Source organism: Dendropsophus ebraccatus, chromosome 1 (assembly GCF_027789765.1).
Source record: "Dendropsophus ebraccatus isolate aDenEbr1 chromosome 1, aDenEbr1.pat, whole genome shotgun sequence".
Lineage (NCBI taxonomy): Eukaryota > Metazoa > Chordata > Amphibia > Anura > Hylidae > Dendropsophus > Dendropsophus ebraccatus.
The window spans coordinates 233,370,719-233,394,696 of NC_091454.1; the positions used below are offsets into that span (position 1 = coordinate 233,370,719).

General features: G+C 54.9%; 1 protein-coding gene across 1 annotated transcript in view; it reads right to left on the reverse strand.

The window, feature by feature from the left end:
• The window catches only part of NEURL4 (neuralized E3 ubiquitin protein ligase 4), a 92,584-nt gene that overhangs the window by 19,842 nt on the left and 48,764 nt on the right, over window positions 1-23,978 (reverse strand). The window contains exons 8-18 of the mRNA XM_069963500.1: window positions 22,222-22,477; window positions 21,962-22,143; window positions 8,202-8,287; window positions 7,970-8,132; window positions 7,691-7,886; window positions 6,108-6,184; window positions 5,948-6,026; window positions 5,568-5,743; window positions 3,682-3,810; window positions 3,460-3,605; window positions 3,160-3,375 (exon numbers count right to left, since the gene is read on the reverse strand). Coding sequence (XP_069819601.1) covers window positions 3,160-3,375; window positions 3,460-3,605; window positions 3,682-3,810; window positions 5,568-5,743; window positions 5,948-6,026; window positions 6,108-6,184; window positions 7,691-7,886; window positions 7,970-8,132; window positions 8,202-8,287; window positions 21,962-22,143; window positions 22,222-22,477 — 1,706 coding nt within the window. The remainder of the gene's footprint in view (window positions 1-3,159; window positions 3,376-3,459; window positions 3,606-3,681; window positions 3,811-5,567; window positions 5,744-5,947; window positions 6,027-6,107; window positions 6,185-7,690; window positions 7,887-7,969; window positions 8,133-8,201; window positions 8,288-21,961; window positions 22,144-22,221; window positions 22,478-23,978) is intronic.

The following is a 23,978-nucleotide window of genomic DNA, read 5'->3' on the forward strand; positions in this document are numbered from 1 at the left end:
TCCACCAATGACTGTGATAGTCAATGCTAAAGGTCCAGTGGCAGATACACTACTGTCCACTATCACGGTCACTGTGTATTATATATATTATATATATATATATATATATACACACACACACACACACGCACACGTCCTGGTGCTGAAACTAACCTCCTACCAGGACGTGCTGTAAGTGACTGGTGCAGCTAGGAGGTTAATGTAGCAATGGGCCCGGTGATGGACCCGGTGATGGACCCGGTGATGGGCCCGGTGATGGGCCCGGTGATGGGCCCGGTGATGGGCCCGGTGATGGGCCCGGTGATGGGCCCGGTGATGGGCCCGGTGATGGGCCCGGTGATGGGCCCGGTGATGGGCCCGGTGATGGGCCCGGTGATGGGCCCGGTGATGGGCCCGGTGATGGGCGCGGTGATGGGCGCGGTGATGGGCGCGGTGATGGGCGCGGTGATGGGCGCGGTGATGGGCGCGGTGATGGGCGCGGTGATGGGCGCGGTGATGGACCCGGTGATGGGCACGGTGATGGACCCGGTGATGGGCGCGGTGATGGACCCGGTGATGGACCCGGTGATGGGCGCGGTGATGGACCCGGTGATGGACCCGGTGATGGACCCGGTGATGGACCCGGTGATGGACCCCTCTTCCACAGGACATACACACACACAGTGATAGAAGTGTGAATGTGTGTGGAGGGGGGGGGTTACTGCTCCTACGATAACCTCAATGCAGCGGTGGAGAACAACAAACCCACGCCATTAGCCAGGGACATGGACTCTAGATTGACTAGTTCTTCCTCAGGACCCCAGGACCTTCATCTCTTCACAGATGCACGGGTGGCTTCAATCACCTTTTTGGATTACGCCATGGTCACCATTAAACTTTCCCTACCTAACCCCAAGCCTCAGCAACAGCCATTTAGGTGAAGTTCTTCACTTCTTGCAGATGCAGATCTGAGAAGATTCCTGAGTGAATATTTTCCTATGAATCGCTCAGATGAGGCGGGAGGCCCAGAAATACGAGGCCAGAGGGGTGGTAATAAAGCATGGCACCAGGCTTAAAAAACAACATGCCTTTAAGACCGTACAACTTCTGGATAAACTGAGGAAACTGGAGACCCTCCATAAACGGAGCCCACGGAAGACACTCAGGTGACTTTGCTACAGACACGCAACCTCCTCAGGGCCCAGCCAAAACTAAATGGGCCAAGTTTAGACACCACTTCTACGAATGCAGCAATAAAAGCGGCCAATCCCTGGCTAGAGCCCTTCACAACAATAATCCTACATCCCTTCAAAACACACGTGCATGTACCTCATCCGCCATTGCATGTACCTCATCCGCCATTGCACGTACCTCATCCGCCATTGCACGTACCTCATCCGCCATTGCACGTACCTCATCCGCCATTGCACGTACCTCATCCGCCATTGCACGTACCTCATCCGCCATTGCACGTACCTCATCCGCCATTGCACGTACCTCATCCGCCATTGCACGTACCTCATCCGCCATTGCACGTACCTCATCCGCCATTGCATGTACCTCATCCGCCATTGCACGTACCTCATCCGCCATTGCTGAGGCACTGAAACAGCTCTATACTATTTTATACTCGGCGGATAACAACAACCCCACAACGCTGGACACAATACATGACACAATTGGGTATGCCACCTTTATCTGTTGAGGATGCAGAGGCACTGGAAGTGCCAATCTCGGCAGGGGAAGTCCCTTCAGCGATTAAAACACAACCAGGGCAATCCCCTGTCCCTGACCGATTTGGCCTGACGTACTACAGGGTGTCCCAATACTTACTCCACATTTTCTTTCCGCTTTTAACTCTGTTTCCCGAGGGTCTCCTTGCTGTCTGATGCCACGCGTGCCCAGATAGCAGTGATACCCAAGCCAGGCAAGGACAGCGCATACTGCTCCAATTATAGACCAATCGCTTTGCTGAATGTGGACCCAAAACTCTTCGCCAAGATTTTGCCTTCCCGACTGTCCTTCCTGCTGGAGTCTATTATCCATCCTGACCAAGCGGGCTTTACGCCTAGCAGAGAGGCGCGGGACAACACTAACCTGATCCACAAGGCGAATCTGACGGATTCTACTCCGCGCTCTAGATCAGCCCATTACAGGCGGCAGCCGCGCTCTAGATCGGCCCATTACAGGCGTCAGCCGCGCTCTAGACCGGCCCATTACAGGCGTCAGCCGCGCTCTAGACCGGCCCATTACAGGCGTCAGCCGCGCTCTAGATCGGCCCACTACTGGCGTCAGCCGCGCTCTAGATCAGTCGCGCTCTAGATCAGCCCATTACAGGCGGCAGCCCCGCGCTCTAGACCGGCCCACTACAGGCGGCAGCCGCGCTCTAGACCGGCCCATTACAGGCGGCAGCCGCGCTCTAGATCGGCCCAGCACAGGCGGCAGTCGCGCTCTAGATCGGCCCACTACAGGCGGCAGCCGCGCTCTATACCGGCCCATAACAGACGGCAGCCGCGCTCTAGACCGGCCCATAACAGGCGGCAGCCGCGCTCTAGACCGGCCCATAACAGGCGGCAGCCGCGCTCTAGACCGGCCCATAACAGGCGGCAGCCGCGCTCTAGATCGGCCCATTACAGGCGGCAGCCGCGCTCTAGATCGGCCCATTACAGGCGGCAGCCGCGCTCTAGATCGGCCCATTACAGGCGGCAGCCGCGCTCTAGATCGGCCCATTACAGGCGGCAGCCGCGCTCTAGATCGGCCCATTACAGGCGGCAGCCGCGCTCTAGATCGGCCCATTACAGGCGGCAGCCGCGCTCTAGATCGGCCCATTACAGGCGGCAGTCGCGCTCTAGATCGGCCCATTACAGGCGGCAGCCGCGCTCTAGATCGGCCCATTACAGGCGGCAGCCGCGCTCTAGACCGGCCCATTACAGGCGGCAGCCGCGCTCTAGATCGGCCCATTACAGGCGGCAGCCGCGCTCTAGATCGGCCCATTACAGGCGGCAGCCGCGCTCTAGACCGGCCCATTACAGGCGGCAGCCGCGCTCTAGATCGAGAGAAGACAGTAAGGGGACACCTGAGGAGCTGCCAGCACTCTGCACACAGATGCATGGTGGATGACGCCCCCCCATCTTCTTGTTCCTTCTCGAGTAATGCCAGATATCAGGCCTGCCATCTTACCCGGATCCGCTCTATGTTACTGCAATAATTCTCCCGCAGACGCAGTCCATTTCTTAAAACCTCAGATCCAGAGACCAACCATGTGACCCGGGTGCGGAGGTCGGCAGCTGACTGTGGGAGCCCTCCGCCCAGGAAGGGGGCCTCGTGAGGTGGGATAGAGGTGACCCCGATATGGCAGGACCCTGACCAGTGCGGCTCTAGTCGCTCCACTTTAACCTGTAAGAAGATGGGGCAGAGTCTAGAGGAGCGGCCATGATATATGAGATCTGTATTACACACCTAACACACGTGACCTCTCACCTCGAAGACCTCATTGACCAGGAGCTCACTACTGCTGAACACGATACCGTCTCCATAGCCGGCGTGTCGCTCCGCACGAGTCCCGTCACACAGGACCGACACGTTCTTCCCGCAGACGGAGTGGAAGCGGTGAGAGACGCTGGGGACTGGAGGACAGAAGAGCAGAGAGATGGGTCCCCCGACCCCAACACCCAGACCACCAGGACCACACCCACCACTTACCTGGAGACGGGGTGGGGAGGGACTTGTCAGTCACATGACTCGCCGATAAGCTGTTGTCAATCAGGCCACTCCCACCAGTCAGAGACACCTGGACACACTGCCCATACAAGTCTATGACCGCGTAGATGTCTGATGGATGGGAGACAGGGAGTCAGAGGCGGGAGACAGGGAGTCAGAGACCCCCACCCCCCAGAAGAGATGCACAGAGACCCCCCAAGGAGACACCCAGACCCCCCCACCCCCCGGAGGAGACACCCAGACCCCCCCACCCCCCGGAGGAGACACCCAGACCCCCCCACCCCCCAGAGGAGACACCCAGACCCCCCCACCCCCCAGAGGAGACACCCAGACCCCCCCACCCCCCCAGAGGAGACACCCAGACCCCCCCACCCCCCCAGAGGAGACACCCAGACCCCCCCACCCCCCCAGAGGAGACACCCAGACCCCCCCACCCCCCCAGAGGAGACACCCAGACCCCCCCACCCCCCCAGAGGAGACACCCAGACCCCCCCACCCCCCAGAGGAGACACCCAGACCCCCCCCACCCCCCAGAGGAGACACCCAGACCCCCCCCACCCCCCAGAGGAGACACCCAGACCCCCCCCACCCCCCAGAGGAGACACCCAGACCCCCCCCACCCCCCAGAGGAGACACCCAGACCCCCCCACCCCCCGGAGGAGACACCCAGACACCCCCACCCCCCGGAGGAGACACCCAGACACCCCCACCCCCCGGAGGAGACACCCAGACACCCCCAACCCCCGGAGGAGACACCCAGACACCCCCAACCCCCACCCCCCGGAGGAGACACCCAGACACCCCCAACCCCCACCGCCCGGAGGAGACACCCAGACACCCCCACCGCCCGGAGGAGACACCCAGACACCCCCACCGCCCGGAGGAGACACCCAGACACCCCCAACCCCCACCCCCCGGAGGAGACACCCAGACACCCCCAACCCCCACCCCCCGGAGGAGACACCCAGACACCCCCAACCCCCACCCCCCGGAGGAGACACCCAGACACCCCCAACCCCCACCCCCCGGAGGAGACACCCAGACACCCCCAACCCCCACCCCCCGGAGGAGACACCCAGACACCCCCAACCCCCAGAGGAGACACCCAGACACCCCCAACCCCCAGGACACCCAGACACCCCCAACCCCCACCCCCCGGAGGAGACACCCAGACACCCCCACCGCCCGGAGGAGACACCCAGACACCCCCACCGCCCGGAGGAGACACCCAGACACCCCCACCCCCCGGAGGAGACACCCAGACACCCCCAACCCCCACCGCCCGGAGGAGACACCCAGACACCCCCACCCCCCGGAGGAGACACCCAGACATCCCCACCCCCCAGAGGAGCCACCCAGTCATCCCCACCCCCCAGAGGAGACACCCAGACACCCCCACCCCCCGAGGAGACACCCAGACACCCCCACCCCCCGGAGGAGACAGCCAGACACCCCCAACCCCCACCCCCCGGAGGAGACACCCAGACACCCCCAACCCTCGGAGGAGACACCCAGACACCCCCAACCCCCGGAGGAGACACCCAGACACCCCCAACCCCCAGAGGAGACACCCAGACACCCCCAACCCCCAGAGGAGACACCCAGACACCCCCACCCCCCAGAGGAGATGCACAGAGACCCCCCCCCCCCCCCCCCCCCGAGGAGACATATAGACCCCCCAACCCCCCAGAGGAGACACCCAGACACCTCCACCCCCCAGAGGAGACACCCAGAAACCCCCACCGCCCGGAGGAGACACCCAGACACCCCCACCCCCCAGAGGAGACACCCAGACACCCCCACCCCCCGGAGGAGACACCCAGACACCCCCACCGCCCGGAGGAGACACCCAGGGACCCCCCGCTCACCTCTTCCCGCCGGCAGCCCTGTACAGGCCACCCCTTGGTCTTCCCCATTGATGTAATAGTGCAGGTCTCCTCTGGCGGTTTTCATCATGCCGATCCTGGAGCCGGCCCCCAGAGAGTCCAGATCACAGCCGTAGTTGTTCCTTAAGGTGTTTCCATCCTGCATGATGGCCGTACCACTGACAGGAGGAGCAACAAGACGATGAGGAAGAGAGGGAGTCTTCCTCCCATAATCCCTCTATACCTGCCTGCCTCCCCCCACCCGCCTCTCCGGCCCACCTCCCCCCACCCGCCTCTCCGGCCCACCTCCCCCCACCCACCTCTCCGGCCCACCTCCCCCCACCCACCTCTCCGGCCCACCTCCCTCACCCCGGCCCGCTCACCTCAGCATCCAGGTGTCATAGTCAATGTCCGTCATTGTGTTGGGGAACTCCAGGTCTTCCGGGCGGATGGCTGTGACTCCTGAGAAGACGTCAGAGGTTACAAATATACAGAGGAGGATGGAGGTGATCAGCAGAGATCAGCGTACAGCTCACTCCTCACCTGCCTCTATGGATCCCGACCAGCGATCCACCATCTTCTGAATAGCGATCTCAAACAGCTCCCCGTCCCTCAAAGGCCTGAAGGAAAAATGGAAACATGAGGGGGAGGGGCCAGAGATGGCCCCCGAGCCAGAGCCCAGAGATGGCCCCCGAGCCAGAGCCCAGAAGGGGGGGCCCCCGAGCCAGAGCCCAGAAGGGGGGGCCCCCGAGCCAGAGCCCAGAGATGGCCCCCGAGCCAGAGCCCAGAAGGGGGGGCCCCCGAGCCAGAGCCCAGAAGGGGGGGCCCCCGAGCCAGAGCCCAGAGATGGCCCCCGAGCCAGAGCCCAGAAGGGGGGGCCCCCGAGCCAGAGCCCAGAAGGGGGGGCCCCCGAGCCAGAGCCCAGAGATGGTCCCCGACCTAGAGCCCAGAGGGGGGGGCCCCGAGCCAGAGCCCAGAGGGGGGGGCCCCGAGCCAGAGCCCAGAGGGGGGGGCCCCGAGACAGAGCCCAGAGGGGGGGGCCCCGAGACAGAGCCCAGAGGGGGGGGCCCCGAGACAGAGCCCAGAGGGGGGGGCCCCGAGACAGAGCCCAGAGGGGGGGGCCCCGAGACAGAGCCCAGAGGGGGGGGCCCCGAGACAGAGCCCAGAGGGGGGGGCCCCGAGACAGAGCCCAGAGGGGGGGCCCCGAGACAGAGCCCAGAGATGGTCCCCGAGCCAGAGCTCAGAAGGGGGGGCCCCGAGCCAGAGCCCAGAGATGGTCCCCGAGCCAGAGCTCAGAAGGGGGGGCCCCGAGACAGAGCCCAGAAGGGGGGGCCCCGAGACAGAGCCCAGAAGGGGGGGCCCCGAGACAGAGCCCAGAAGGGGGGGCCCCGAGACAGAGCCCAGAAGGGGGGGCCCCGAGACAGAGCCCAGAAGGGGGGGCCCCGAGCCAGAGCCCAGAGATGGTCCCCGAGCCAGAGCTCAGAAGGGGGGGCCCCGAGCCAGAGCCCAGAGATGGTCCCCGAGCCAGAGCTCAGAAGGGGGGGCCCCGAGACAGAGCCCAGAGATGGTCCCCGAGCCAGAGCCCAGAGGGGGGGCCCCGAGACAGAGCCCAGAGGGGGGGCCCCCGAGACAGAGCCCAGAAGGGGGGCCCCCCCGAGACAGAGCCCAGAGATGGCCCCCGAGACAGAGCCCAGAGATGGCCCCCGAGACAGAGCCCAGAGATGGCCCCCGAGACAGAGCCCAGAGATGGCCCCCGAGACAGAGCCCAGAGATGGCCCCCGAGACAGAGCCCAGAGACAGAGCCCAGAGACAGAGCCCAGAGACAGAGCCCAGAGACAGAGCCCAGAGACAGAGCCCAGAGACAGAGCCCAGAGACAGAGCCCAGAGACAGAGCCCAGAGACAGAGCCCAGAGACAGAGCCCAGAGACAGAGCCCAGAGACAGAGCCCAGAGACAGAGCCCAGAGACAGAGCCCAGAGACAGAGCCCAGAGACAGAGCCCAGAGACAGAGCCCAGAGACAGAGCCCAGAGACAGAGCCCAGAGACAGAGCCCAGAGACAGAGCCCAGAGGGGGGGCCAGAAGAGAGGAGAGATAGAGGGCGAGAGAGAGATGAGAGAGCGGCTCACCTGTTGGACATGACTATGGCATCGTTGAACTCGCTGCGGGAGTTGTTCCTCAGTGCGGTGCGTCCCCCGTTGGTGATCAGGGCGTTGCTGCCGTGCAGGTGATGGAATCGCAGGTCCGACAGGGAGTGCTGGGCACAGGGGGTCCCGGGGGTCAGGGCCAGGACCTCCTCTTCTTCCCCCGCTAGAGGGACAGTGTCTTTAGGAAGAGAGAAGAGTATGTGCTGTGTCTCCTGCTAACCCTCCCCCCCCCACTATATATATATACCCAACAGTACTCACCGGCTTCATCCACAATGGTGGCCTGCGCCGCCTGCCCGTACAAATCCACAACCGCAAAAACGTTGGGCGGGACGTTCCACGCTGCCACGCCTTGTGCCACCCCATTTACAAAGAAGTTCAGAGTTCCGTCTTCTCGTCGCACCACCCCGACTGTGTCACCTGCCTGGTAGAGAAGAGGTGATGAGAGGCGTGTAGAGCGCCCCCACCAGGCCCAGTATGCCTAGTCACTCACCTTTAGCCGGTCCAGGTTGTGTCCGTACTCATCCAGGATGGTGGTGCCATTGTGCATAACCCCATTCCCCGTCATCATCCAGGTTCCTGCAGGAGAAGCCAAAGCTTAATAAAGGGGATGCCCAACATACCATGTGACCCGACACACACACACACACCCCATGTGACCCGACACACACACACACACACACACACACCCCATGTGACCCGACACACACACACACACACACCCACCCCATGTGACCCGACACACACACACACACACACACACACACCCCATGTGACCCGACACACACACACACACACACACACCCCATGTGACCCGACACACACACACACACCCCATGTGACCCGACACACACACACACACACACACCCCATGTGACCCGACACACACACACACACACACCCCATGTGACCCGACACACACACACACACCCCATGTGACCCGACACACACACACACACCCCATGTGACCCGACACACACACACACACACACCCCATGTGACCCGACACACACACCCCCCATGTGACCCGACACACACACACACACCATGTGACCCGACACACACACACACACACACCCCATGTGACCCGACACACACACACACCCCATGTGACCCGACACACACACACACACACACACACCCATGTGACCCGACACACACACACACACCCCCATGTGACCCGACACACACCCCATGTGACCCGACACACACCCCATGTGACCCGACACACACACCCCATGTGACCCTGTGAGGGTAGTTCTATGTTTTTATACTTTTATATTGAGAAATTATATTTTCCTTTAAACGGACGAGCAATGCTTATGCAATTTAAGATGGTGCCTGTATCCTGCCAAGTATGCCTGAGAGCTGATAGAATAGTAACAAGATGTGAGGTACAACAAAGGAACTGCTGTGATCATGGGGAGAACATTGCAGAATACAGCGAGTGACAACACGGTCGGATACTAGATAGAGATGCTTCCTATCTGCTTTATACACGTCCTTCCTTTGTACTGTGTGTAAGCTATTACTTTCTCTCTAATAAACCTCAGTGCCGTGTGATGATCCCAAGGGCTGACACTGCAGGGACTCAGATTGAAGCTGAATTTTGCGTCAGAGTCTTTCTTGGTGTGCGCGCACCTGCCTGAATGATTTGGAGCAAGTGACTGACCACTATTAAAGTGACCCCTGTCCTTGGCGGGAGTCACGACCCCGTCAATTGGCGCCCAAGCGTGGGGCCACGGCCAGAGGACCATTGAGGATCATCAACCCGTGCCAGACCCTTGGTGTTGGACCGCGATTCACTGACCCGAGGCTTGATCACCCTCATCAGAGTCACGGTGAGTGTATGCATATTTATATGTGTCATTTGCCAGTGATCGTCAGTGAGTTGTTGTCTGACTTGGGGGTCCATCTGGATCGGTGTTCCACGTTGAGGTGATACAACGGTATTGGTCTGTGTGCCGTGGTCTGAACTTCAACTGTTCACCGGCTCAGCACCAGTTGCTCAGTCGCTTGTGGTTCACTTAATCAGAAGATTTCTTTGCAGATTCAAAGGAAAGAGAAAGTGAAACTTGCAGTCATATGTTTGGCTAGAAGCTGACTCGAATTAACTCTTTATAGAAAGTAAACAATCGCAGCATCTAGCCTAGGCACAAGGCTGCTAGTCCGAGAAAGGAAACAGAGCAGGTGCTGTCTGAGGTAGACGTGTAGGTGTATGTAGATATTACCCAGTGACAACAATCTGTGGTTGGGGACCTAACACTCGGAGCCTGTAACCTGGTCTTGGTGGTTCCGAGTGGTGATTGTGGAGTCACATATCCGGTGAGTAGCTACACGGATAAGTAATATCACCAGGCTGTTAACATGCTGAGATTGTTTAAAAGGAAGCACACACTGCCAGACGGTGCACAGACAGCAGTGGATTTAGTTCGGGTCAGGGAAGGCAAGAAATATGTGAAGGATGCCCAGAAGCTGTATAAACTCGCTGAATTGCCGACCACTGGGAGGCTTCAGCCGAGTATCTGGAGAAAGATGACCGAAGAGTCGCGAGGCATGTTGGAGGACAAAGGCCTCCTGGAGACGGCACAGCCCACCTCCGAGTGACACGGGAGGAGATGCAGGATGTGAAGAATTATATGGTTATGTGAAAAATGTCGATAAATCCCTTCCTGAAACTCCCCAGACCGACCTTACCCCCACAATGGACCCGATTGTTAAGAAATCAGAGCCACCGCCCTATAATGGTGCTGGTTCTGGTCACCGAGGGTGGACCTGTTTTAAGTGTGGCATGCAGAATCCTGATTGGCGAGACATATGTTATAATTGTGGCGCCCACAAGCCGCACCTTGACGAGGGCGTATCCAAAGTCCCGCCCCATGAGGTCACACCTCAGATCTCGCCTGTTGCCCCTCTATATCCGGTACTCACCCCTTCCGATTCCTATTACCAAAGCCCTGTTTCCGCCCAAGCCCAAGGTGGAACGCATGGTGACACGCAAGGCCCTAAGCCTGCCGCCATTTTCCCTAACTTGATTGATTTTCTCAACACTCCGGAAGCTCAAGCCATGCTCCATAATCGGAGACAGGCAATACAACCGGATACTAGATCCACTGAAAGTGATTCCGGATGGAGAGAATTTGACCCGGTCCAACCACGGACGCGGCAGAGTAAAGATTGGCCACCGCCCCCGGAGCCTGAGCCTGCCCCCATAGTGATCCAGGCCACCCCAGTCAAACCCGAAGTAGTGTCCCCCACAGGACCGCTCTCTTCTACCCTCCCTCGACCAGTCGAACAATGGAGTGGTAGAGCACTTAAAAGTTATGCAGGAAAAAGTGGGTAACAGATATCTCTCTGATGTTATTGTAAACTTTGCTAATGAACATCTAAAGCATCAAGGAGGACTGGCCCGGTCTGTAGCATTGGCAGCAGGTCCCTCTCTACAAAGGGATAGTGACCAGCTGGTTCGTGAACAAGGCCCTGTGGCTACAGGAGGGATTGCAGTTACTGGCCCAGGCTTTGATTATACATGCAGTGGGCCCCAGATATGACCCAAACCAGGCTGATGACTGTAAGCGCCAGTTGCAAAGTGCAGTCTGGAACACTTTAGTATACCTGTCTACCCCAACCGCAGTGGAAAGAGGTATCATGTTGGTCATATTTCCCCTCATTTCTGTAGGACTATTTGGGTACCCTGTAAGAGAGGGAGTACAGACTCTGATGCAGACCATAAAATCATTCATTGCCACTCAAACCACACAGTTAACTGACATTAGGGTAATCACTGATGATCCGGACAAACTCCCTCTATTAAAAGAATACCTACAGGAAAATTCAGTTGTTAAACCAGAGAAACCCGATATACCCCCTGTGATGATGAATACCATTCCTGAGGAGGAAGAAGGAGGAGAAGAGACTGTTTCTTCATGGGTGCAGTCCTCAGCTCGGCAGCCTACCCAAGGGGAGAGTCCCCTGAAATATGTCAAGTTCACCCCCACATAAGTCTCCACCCTAGTGTCCACCATACCTGACCCCGAGAAACAGCCTATACCATTCTATAGGCGGATGTGTCAGATTCAGAAGACATATGCTGCTACTTGGCAGGATCTCCATTCCCTTACTGAAATAAAAGCTTCTGACAGCTTTTTACCCCTGATGGCTCCAGCCTTCGACCCAAGTCAGTCCCCACCGACAGATAGCTATCCCTCAGGTCTTACATATTGCCAACAACTCAAGCAATGGGCACAGGAGGCCCTGACAGACCTACAAGGCTCACTCCAAGATGTAACACAGGGGCCAGAGGAAACGCGGCTAGATTACAACTGATGTTTGACGACCTTGGATTCACACCTCAGGCGAAGGCCCACCGGATGCTGCTTACCAAAGCCTTCATAGAAGGACTGAACGAGCCATTGAAAGATAAAATTCTGTCTATCCGCCCAGACTGTGTTGGAGGTACGTTACAAGATGCCGTCACGGTGGCAAAGGGTTTTGCACGATCCCTGGCCAAGGAGATAAAGGATAAGTCTAAGAAGAAAGCTATAGCCTTAATGATGCAAGATGAAGAGTGTGAAGAAGCTGTCTTATGCCCGGTGGTGCCCTCTGTGGCAACAACTTCAGTTCAACCTACTTGTCCTCCACCTCAACAGCCACCTTATCCTATGGGACCACAAGCTGTCCCCTACCAGACTTGGATGCAGTATCCTCAGCAATATTCTGGCCCACCCCAATCATACTCCCAACACAGCCTATACCACTCGCCAAGAGGAGGGCCAAATCAGGATGGAAGGCGAAGGCCTACCTGATGGAATTGTGGAAAACCAGGACACGTGAGAAGAGAGTGCAGAAGCCAACCCAAGAATGATGAACAGCGCCCTAACATGCAAGAGAATCCCGGGAACCCCTGGCCTAGGCAATGACGGGGAGGACAACCCGAGTCCACCATGCCAGTTGTTGGGTCATCCCCTACTTGTGGGAAAGTCACTTTGAATGTGGCTGAGGTGCCTATTGATTTCCTGGTGGATTCGGGGGCGTCCACGTCTGTTATCTCAAAGGTTAAGCTCCCCCATTCCATTGAACTTTCAGAAGATTGGATGTCCTGCATCGGACTGGAAGGAAAACGCCAACAAAGTCGACTCACTGTACCGGTCCCTCTCGGACCCTTTCCGGATGTGACTGCAAGATTTCTTGTCTCAGACACCTGCCCACTCAACCTCCTGGGGTCTGACATTCTTAAAAGACTGAGAGCGCAGATCTCCTATGATACCGATGGGATGCAACTGAGACTACACCGTCCAGACAGTGAAGACACAGCCACCGACATCTGTGTCCTCAGAGCCTTGCCCCTGATGATTCTCCAAGAAAAATCCAATCCAGACACAGGGATACCTTCCCATGTTGAAGAACAGGTACCACTCAGCTTGTGGTCAACTGGACCTGATGATGTTGGACTGCTCCCAGTCCCACCTGTCGTGGTACACCTGAAACCTGGAGTTCCTCACCTTAGAGTCCCACAATATCCCTTGAAAGCGGCCCAAGAAGTTAGTCTAAAAGAACAGATCCAGGCCTATTTAAAGGCAGGAGTACTGAAACATTGTACCTCACCCCGCAACACTCCATTGTTTCCAGTCAAGAAGAAGAGTGTGAAGGGCCAGCCTGACCAGTATCGACTCGTGCAGGACCTGAGAGCAGTCAATGCTGCTACAATCTTGGAAACACCAGTAGTGCCAAAACCAAACACACTCCTAAGTGGGGTACCTCAAGACTCACCCCTCTTCACAGTTATCGACCTTGCCAACGCTTTCTTCAGTGTGCCTCTCCATGAGGATTCACAATTTCTGTTCTCTTTCACGTTCCAGGGGGCACAGTTAACATGGACAAGGACACCCCAGGGAGCCCAGAATAGTCCCAACCAGTTCTCACAGGCCTTGAAGCTTGCTCTCTCACCATGGATCGCCGCCATCCTGAAGCCACCCTACTTTAATATGTGGATGATCTCCTCCTCTGTGGGCCTAACAACATGCAGGCATTGGAAGACCTCTCCATTTCCCTTCTCCAACATCTGGCAGCAATCAACTGCAAGGTTTCTAAAGCAAAGGTCCAATGGTGTCTACCTCAGGTCATTTTCCTTGGTCATTGTATATCTCAAGGGGTGAGACACCTGACTGAAGAAAGAAAACAAGCCATCTTGGCTGTCCCCTATCCAACTACTGTTAATTAATTGCAGTCCTTTCTAGGGTTAATCACCTACTACAGACAGTGGATCCCAGATGCTTCCAGGCTCATGCAGCCCCTCTACGATGCTTTGAAGACTGGCCCTAATGAGGAAGATGTGCCAAACCCCTTCACATATGAACAGTATCAACAGTGTTTCCACCTCCTGAAAAACGCCATTGCCAGTGCTCCTGCCTTGGGTCTCCCAGACTATGTCAAACCATTTCCTCTTTATGTTTCTGAGAAAGATGGCCATGCGTCTGGTGTCCTTGCTCAGGACCATGGTGGTAAACAACGTCCCCTTGGATACTACTCTTGCAGACTGGATCCAGTCGCCAGAACATCACCTACCTGCCTGCGAGCGGCCCATGCAGCCCAGAAGCTCCTAGACAAAGTTGCAGACAACACATTGGGACATGACGTGATCATACAGGCCCCTCATGACCTTGCTGCAGTTCTCTCTCTCACATTGCCTCGTCATCTTTCTCACCAGAAACACCTCAGACTTCAATGTTCGCTGTTACTCCCCTCCTATGTCTCTTTCAAAAAGTGTACCACCATCAACCCTGCCACAGGTCCCAAGGGGGGAAGGAGAACCTGACCCTGATGAATGGGAAGAACCACCCCATGACTGCTTGCACACGTTCCAACAAGACACATCAGAACCTCAGAACATGTCTATCACAGAGATTCCAGACGCAGATCTGGAGTTGTGGACGGATGGATCAAGGTATGCTGATGATGGAGGCAAGTTTCACACGGGATTTGCAATTACAACCGAAACCCAAGTATTACACGCTGAGGCCTTGCCACCTGGCAGGTCGGCCCAAGAAGCGGAACTAATTGCCCTTCAAACTGCCTTGCAAATGGCTGAAGGAAAGAGAGTGAATATCAGAACAGACTCTCGTTATGCCCACGGTATTGCCCATGACTTTGGCACTATATGGAAAAATCGAGGATTTATAACATCTTCAGGAACGCCTGTCAAGCACGCTGAGATTATACAAGGACTTATGCAGGCCATGGAACTACCCACTCAAGTGGCTGTCATCAAAATGAAAGCACATGGGAGGATCAACAGCAAAGAAGCTAGAGGAAATCAGCTAGCAGACCAGGCGGCAAAACAAGCTGCTATGGGACCTGTGTCCGTAAGATGGCAGTATATGGACTATCAGTGGGATCCTGTAGATACAGAAGTCCCCATGGTGAGTACAAGGGCACAGAGGAAGAAATTTCTAGAAAATGAGGATTTGAAAATACCAGCGGAGAATCCAACAGACTTGGTGGTGGTAAGGCCACCCTCTCTAAAACTGCAGCAGGAACAGTTCAGTGCACCTACAGAGGAAAGAAGACAATGGAAAAAAGAAGTATTGGAGAAACAGACAGGCCTATGGAAGAAGGAAAATGTGTATTGACTCCCACAAAGAATGTACCCGGCCATCGCAGCATGGGCACATGGAGCTACACACAGAGGAAAGAACCAAGCTCTGGCTTACATCAGGAAGTTTTACCATGCTCCAGGAATCAGCACCACCCTGACGGCATACAATCAAGCTTGTCAAATTTGTCAGATCTGCAATCCCAGCAGTACCCAGACTGTTCCTGCCCAACACTTGGCCAAACTAGACTACCCATGGCAAAGGATACAAGTGGATCACATACATATGCCCCCGGCTGGAGGGTATGAGTATGTGCTCGTGGTGGTGGACATGTTCTCAGGATGGCCAGAAGCCTACCCAGTCAAGAATATGACAGCAAAGACCACGGCTAAGAAGATGCTCATTGAAATTGCCTGCAGATTGGGCATTCAGGAAGTTATTGAAAGTGATCAAGGCCCAGCCTTCACGGCCTCAGTGTTCTCAGAGTTGTGGTTCATGCTTGGTGCACACCAAGGCTTACACACCCCTTACCACCCCCAGAGTTCAGGGAAAGTTGAGAGGATGAATGGCACCCTCAAAACTAAATTACTTAAAATGAGTCAGGAACATCCTCTCCATGGCCAGACCTGCTGCCTATTGCTCTGTACCATGTCAGACACAGACCACAGGCTAGACATGGACTTACTCCCTATGAGATCTTATTTGGGTCCCCTCCTAAGATAGATGAGATAGACACTCAGGAATTGCAGAAAGGTCAGGATAAACTTGTACAATTTGTAATTTCTCTTGCTCGAGAACTGTCTAACTCTCGTACTGCAGTGTCTGCTTCTCTTCCAGAATCCACAGGAGACACAGTCCATCCGTTCAAACCGGGAGACAGTGTGTACCTGAAGAGACATATCAGGAGACATTGCCTGGAACCTAGATTCGAGGGTCCCTACAGAGTCCTGCGGATTACACCCACTGCTGTGACACTCGAAGGGAAAGACCCTTGGATCCACGCCTCCCACTGTAAGAAGTCCCCGATCGAGGCATGATGGCGCATATCCTTTTCATTATTATTTGCAGTCTAGATGCTGCAACTCACGCTTTGCCTGGTACAATCTTTTGGGTAACATCTCTGTCCCTGTAGTTACGTTCCAATTCGACTATTGTGATGTAGTGAGACACGCTCACGTATGTAAAGAAGGGATTAAATTGGACCATGAGTCATACAACGAGGGAGAATCCTATTTGTGTGTAACTAGACCAGGGAATGAGAACTGTTATTATTGGTCAGACGTGGTTGGAACACAGGGACAGACTGGAATTATAAACCAAAGGAGGGCAGAGATCGTAAAGACAGTAAGGGAAGATCGCTACTGACCAGAATGACGCTAACTAGAGGTCGGAAAATCCCCTGGGGCCGATGTGCCCTAAAGAACTGTTTCCCCTTGTTCTTGAATATAGAAAACCCTTCTCCCGGTGATTTAGGCAAATATGTTCTAGGGGCACATATTGGTACCATTAATCCCTCGTTAGGACTAGTAGAACTCAAGGATATAAAGTTAAAACCCACTGTAGCCCCCTCAGTTGTTGGTAGCTTGAAAAACAACCGTGATAAAACAGTCCAGGACATCCTCCCCATTCCGGGACTATCCTGGCAGGATGTGTTTAGCATTGACACCCATACTACTCCCAGGAAAAATTTATGGATTGAGTGGGTTAGGTATACAGTGAGAACGGCCAACATATCTGTAGGTTGTATAGCATGTGCAGCGGCAAATACATACCTGACTACAATACCCCTAGATCTCCCTGAAATAAATCACACAGAATGCCTCCTCAACTTATTAAGGGGTGAAAATGATACTAAATGTCCAGAACTCCGTCCCCTATTGACCCCCAAACCGAAGGGGAGACCCCCAGGAGAAGTCTATGTCCATGATGGTAACTACACTTGCTTTACAGCCAATGAAACTACTGGTACTCGAATGGGTATTTTTGGCCCTGGTTTCTGCAAGTATAACTCCTCTATTGGTTCCTCAATGTTACAGAATCTGACCCATGCTGTATTTGATGTATTCTGGTTATGTGGGGATGGGAGACTGAGAAACAAGTTGCCTAGCCTATGGAAGGGTCAGTGTACCCGAGTGAAAGTTATTATGCCCTTCCCAGTACTCCCATGGGATCCGGAAGCCCCAGATACAGAATCCCAACCCAGTAGCCATCATAGACCAAAGAGATCTGCCCTACTGTGAGACTTTCAGCAGGACCCCCAGGTGTATATAGATGCTATTGGAGTGCCAAGGGGGGTCCCAGATGAGTTTAAGGCCCAAGATCAGATTTGTGCAGGTTTCCAGTCCATCATTCCCCAGGTACAGATCAACAAAAATGTGTCTTGGATCAATTACATGTATTATAATGAGCAGAGGTTTGTCCACTACAGTAGAGATGCTTTCCAAGGTATAGTTGAAGAATTAGGCCCCAATAATAGGATGACTGCAAAATAGGTTCATCATAGACATGTGGACAGCTGAGAATTTAGGGATAGATAAGGGAAGGGTAGACTCTCATGGTGGTTAAGGTCCCAGTGGAAGGAGGAGGTGTTAGGAACACAAACTCCAGTAGCTGGGTGAAGTATCCCCATCCCCTAACCCCCATCAGGAGATAGCTACAAAGGCTCAAGACTATCAGTATTAGGGAAAAGAAAAATATAATTTAGGGGGGATTGTCAGGGTAGTTCTATGTTTTTATACTTTTATATTGAGAAATTATATTTTCCTTTAAACGGACGAGCAATGCTTATGCAATTTAAGATGGTGCCTGTATCCTGCCAAGTATGCCTGAGAGCTGATAGAATAGTGACAAGATGTGAGGTACAACAAAGGAACTGCTGTGATCACGGGGAGAACATTGCAGAATACAGCGAGGGACAACACGGTCGGATACTAGATAGAGATGCTTCCTATCTGCTTTATACACGTCCTTCCTTTGTACTGTGTGTAAGCTATTACTTTCTCTCTAATAAACCTCAGTGCCGTGTGATGATCCCAAGGGCTGACACTGCAGGGACTCAGATTGAAGCTGAACTTTGCGTCAGAGTCTTTCTTGGTGTGCGCGCACCTGCCTGAATGATTTGGGGAAAGTGACTGACCACTATTAAAGTGACCCCTGTCCTTGGTGGGAGTCACGACCCCGTCAACCCGACACACACACACACACACACACACACACACACACCCCATGTGACCCGACACACACACACACCCCATGTGACCCGACACACACACACACACACCCCATGTCACCCGACACACACACACACACCCCATGTCACCCGACACACACACACACACACACCCCATGTGACCCGACACACACCCCATGTGACCCGACACACACCCCATGTGACCCGACACACACACACACACACCCCATGTGACCCGACACACACCCCATGTGACCAGACACACACACCCCATGTGACCAGACACACACACCCCATGTGACCAGACACACACACACACACACCCCATGTGACCAGACACACACACACACACACACACCCCATGTGACCAGACACACACACACACACACCCCATGTGACCAGACACACACACACACACACACCCCATGTGACCAGACACACACACACACACACCCCATGTGACCAGACACACACACACACACACACACACCCCATGTGACCAGACACACACACACACACACCCCATGTGACCAGACACACACACACACACACACCCCATGTGACCAGACACACACACACACACACCCCATGTGACCAGACACACACACACACACACACACACCCCATGTGACCAGACACACACACACACACACCCCATGTGACCAGACACACACACACACACACACACACCCCATGTGACCAGACACACACACACACACACACACACACCCCATGTGACCAGACACACACACACACACACACACACACACACCCCATGTGACCAGACACACACACACACACACACACACCCCATGTGACCAGACACACACACACACACACCCCATGTGACCAGACACACACACACACACCCCATGTGACCCGACACACACACACACCCCATGTGACCCGACACACACACACACCCCATGTGACCCGACACACACACACACCCCATGTGACCCGACACACACACACACCCCATGTGACCCGACACACACACACACCCATGTGACCCGACACACACACACACCCCATGTGACCCGACACACACACACACACCCCATGTGACCCGACACACACACACACCCCATGTGACCCGACACACACACCCCATGTGACCCGACACACACACCCCATGTGACCCGACACACACACACACCCCATGTGACCCGACACACACACACACCCCATGTGACCCGACACACACACACACCCCATGTGACCCGACACACACACACACCCCATGTGACCCGACACACACACACACCCCATGTGACCCGACACACACACACACCCCATGGACCCGACACACACACACACCCCATGTGACCCGACACACACACACACCCCATGTGACCCGACACACACACCCCATGTGACCCGACACACACACACACCCCATGTGACCCGACACACACACACACCCCATGTGACCCGACACACACACACACCCCATGTGACCCGACACACACACACACCCCATGTGACCCGACACACACACACACCCCATGTGACCCGACACACACCCCATGTGACCCGACACACACACACACACACCCCCCATGTGACCCGACACACACACACACACACACCCCATGTGACCCGACACACACACACCCCATGTGACCCGACACACACACACACACACCCCATGTGACCCGACACACACACACACACACACCCCATGTGACCCGACACACACACACACCCCATGTGACCCGACACACACACACACCCCATGTGACCCGACACACACACACACCCCATGTGACCCGACACACACACACACCCCATGTGACCCGACACACACACACACCCCATGTGACCCGACACACACACACACCCCATGTGACCCGACACACACACACACCCCATGTGACCCGACACACACACACACCCCATGTGACCCGACACACACACACACCCCATGTGACCCGACACACACACACACCCCATGTGACCCGACACACACACACACCCCATGTGACCCGACACACACACCCCATGTGACCCGACACACACACACACCCCATGTGACCCGACACACACACACACCCCATGTGACCCGACACACACACACACCCCATGTGACCCGACACACACACACACCCCATGTGACCCGACACACACACACACCCCATGTGACCCGACACACACACACACCCCATGTGACCCGACACACACACACACCCCATGTGACCCGACACACACACACACACCCCATGTGACCCGACACACACACCCCCCATGTGACCCGACACACACACACACACACACCCCATGTGACCCGACACACACACACACACACACACCCCATGTGACCCGACACACACACACACACACACACCCCATGTGACCCGACACACACACACACACACCCCATGTGACCCGACACACACACACACACACCCCATGTGACCCGACACACACACACACACCCCATGTGACCCGACACACACACACACACACCCCATGTGACCCGACACACACACACACACCCCATGTGACCCGACACACACACACACCCCATGTGACCCGACACACACACACACCCCATGTGACCCGACACACACACACACCCCATGTGACCCGACACACACACACACCCCATGTGACCCGACACACACACACACCCCATGTGACCCGACACACACACACACCCCATGTGACCCGACACACACACACACCCCATGTGACCCGACACACACACACACCCCATGTGACCCGACACACACACACACCCCATGTGACCCGACACACACACACACCCCATGTGACCCGACACACACACACACCCCATGTGACCCGACACACACACACACCCCATGTGACCCGACACACACACACACCCCATGTGACCTGAGACACACACACACCCCATGTGACCTGAGACACACACACACCCCATGTGACCTGAGACACACACACACCCCATGTGACCTGAGACACACACACACCCCATGTGACCTGAGACACACACACACCCCATGTGACCTGAGACACACACACACCCCATGTGACCTGAGACACACACACACCCCATGTGACCTGAGACACACACACACCCCATGTGACCTGAGACACACACACACCCCATGTGACCTGAGACACACACACACCCCATGTGACCTGAGACACACACAGATAAATAGGTGATAGATATCATGTGACCTGACGTGCGCACGCGCGCACACACACACACTAGGTTATACTGTCCCCCCACAGGTGATTCCCTAATTTTTATACCACCCAGGTAAAGTAACTCTCTCAGGTGTCACACCAGGTGATATCCTGGCAGTAATTAGACAAGGGCTCCTACCCGGCCTGTACACGACCCTCACACACAGCTCTACACTCTCTCCTTCTGCTCAGGTCTGAAAAATTTCTCATTAGTGTCACTAGTAATAAAGTGGACAGCCCCTTTAAGTGGGGCCCTGACCTGGTCACCAGAGAAAGCAGGTGGGACCTTACCTGACCGCAGGTTGGTCATGGTGGACGGCAGCTGTAAATACGCTGGGTTATGGGTGGTGACGCCAATCTCAATTGACCCCGCCCACTTATCCACCATTTTGTCTATCCGCACCTGGAACACCTCGTTGTTATGTAGCGGACGGTTGCTTAGGACCACGCCATGGTTGAAGTCGTCGGTGGCACTGGAATGAAAGAGAGCCAAGACATGAGGAGCCCTGGAGCAGCAGGAGAAGGGCCACAAGATGGCGGACTGTACGTACTGTGGCCGGAGGGCGGTGCGGCCCCCATTGATAATTGACGCTTTCTGACCACAGTTTGTGTGAAAGAGAAGCTGCCCGGGGTCGGGGGTCTGTGAGTTCTGCCGTCCGGCATCCGGTGAACGGGCCCTGAGAATGGCGTTATTCCTCCGCAGCCGATCTGCATGATTGTGGTTGTGAACAATCGTCACTTTCACAGCCATCCCGTAGAGGTCAACGACGCCGTACACCACCGGAGGGGTCTGACATGACGCAACACCTGGGGGAAGAGGAACTATCAACCACAGAGACACAGCCTGCACAACCATGTGTGTGTGTCATTACACGGTGTAGTGTGTGTGTTATTACCCGGTGTAATGTGTGTGCTTGTGTGTGTGTTATTACCCGGTGTAATGTGTGTGCTTGTGTGTGTGTGTGTTATTACCCGGTGTAATGTGTGTGTGTGTGTGTGTGTTATTACCCGATATAATGTGTGTGTGTGTGTGTGTTATTACCCGGTGTAATGTGTGTGTGTTATTACCCGGTGTAATGTGTGTGTGTGTTATTACCCGGTGTAATGTGTGTGTGTGTTATTACCCGGTGTAATGTGTGTGCTTGTGTGTGTGTGTGTGTTATTACCCGGTGTAATGTGTGTGCTTGTGTGTGTGTGTGTTATTACCCGGTGTAATGTGTGTGTGTGTGTGTTATTACCCGGTATAATGTGTGTGTGTGTGTGTGTGTCATTACCCGGTGTAATGTGTGTGCGTGTTATTACCCGGTGTAATGTGTGTGTGTGTTATTACCCGCTGTAATGTGTGTGTGTGTGTGTTATTACTCGGTGTAATGTGTGTGTGTGTGTTATTACCCGGTGTAATGTGTGTGTGTGTGTGTGTGTGTGTGTGTGTTATTACCCGGTGTAATGTATGTGTGTGTGTGTGTGTTATTACCCGGTGTAATGTGTGTGTGTGTGTGTTATTACCCGGTGTAATGTGTGTGTGTTATTACCCGTGTAATGTGTGTGTGTGTGTGTTATTACCCGGTGTAATGTGTGTGTGTGTGTGTGTGTGTGTTATTACCCGATGTAATGTGTGTGTGTGTGTTATTACCCGGTGTAATGTGTGTGCGTGTTATTACCCGGTGTAATGTGTGTGTGTGTTATTACCCGCTGTAATGTGTGTGTGTGTGTGTTATTACTCGGTGTAATGTGTGTGTGTGTGTGTTATTACTCGGTGTAATGTGTGTGTGTGTTATTACCCGGTGTAATGTGTGTGTGTGTGTGTGTGTGTTATTACCCGGTGTAATGTATGTGTGTGTGTGTGTTATTACCCGGTGTAATGTGTGTGTGTGTGTGTTATTACCCGGTGTAATGTGTGTGTGTTATTACCCGGTGTAATGTTTGTGTGTGTGTGTGTGTGTGTGTGTGTGTGTGTGTGTGTTATTACCCGGTGTAATGTGTGTGTGTGTGTGTTATTACCCGATGTAATGTGTGTGTGTGTGTTATTACCCGGTGTAATGTGTGTGTGTGTGTGTGTGTGTGTGTGTTATTACCGGATGTAATGTGTGTGTGTGTGTGTGTGTGTGTTATTACCCGGTGTAATGTGTGTGTGTTAGTTATTACCCGGTGTAATGTGTGTGTTAGTTATTACCCGGTGTAATGTGTGTGTGTTATTACCCGGTGTAATGTGTGTGTGTGTTATTACCCGGTGTAATGTGTGTGTGTGTGTGTTATTACCCGGTGTAATGTGTGTGTGTTATTACCCGGTGTAATGTGTGTGTGTGTT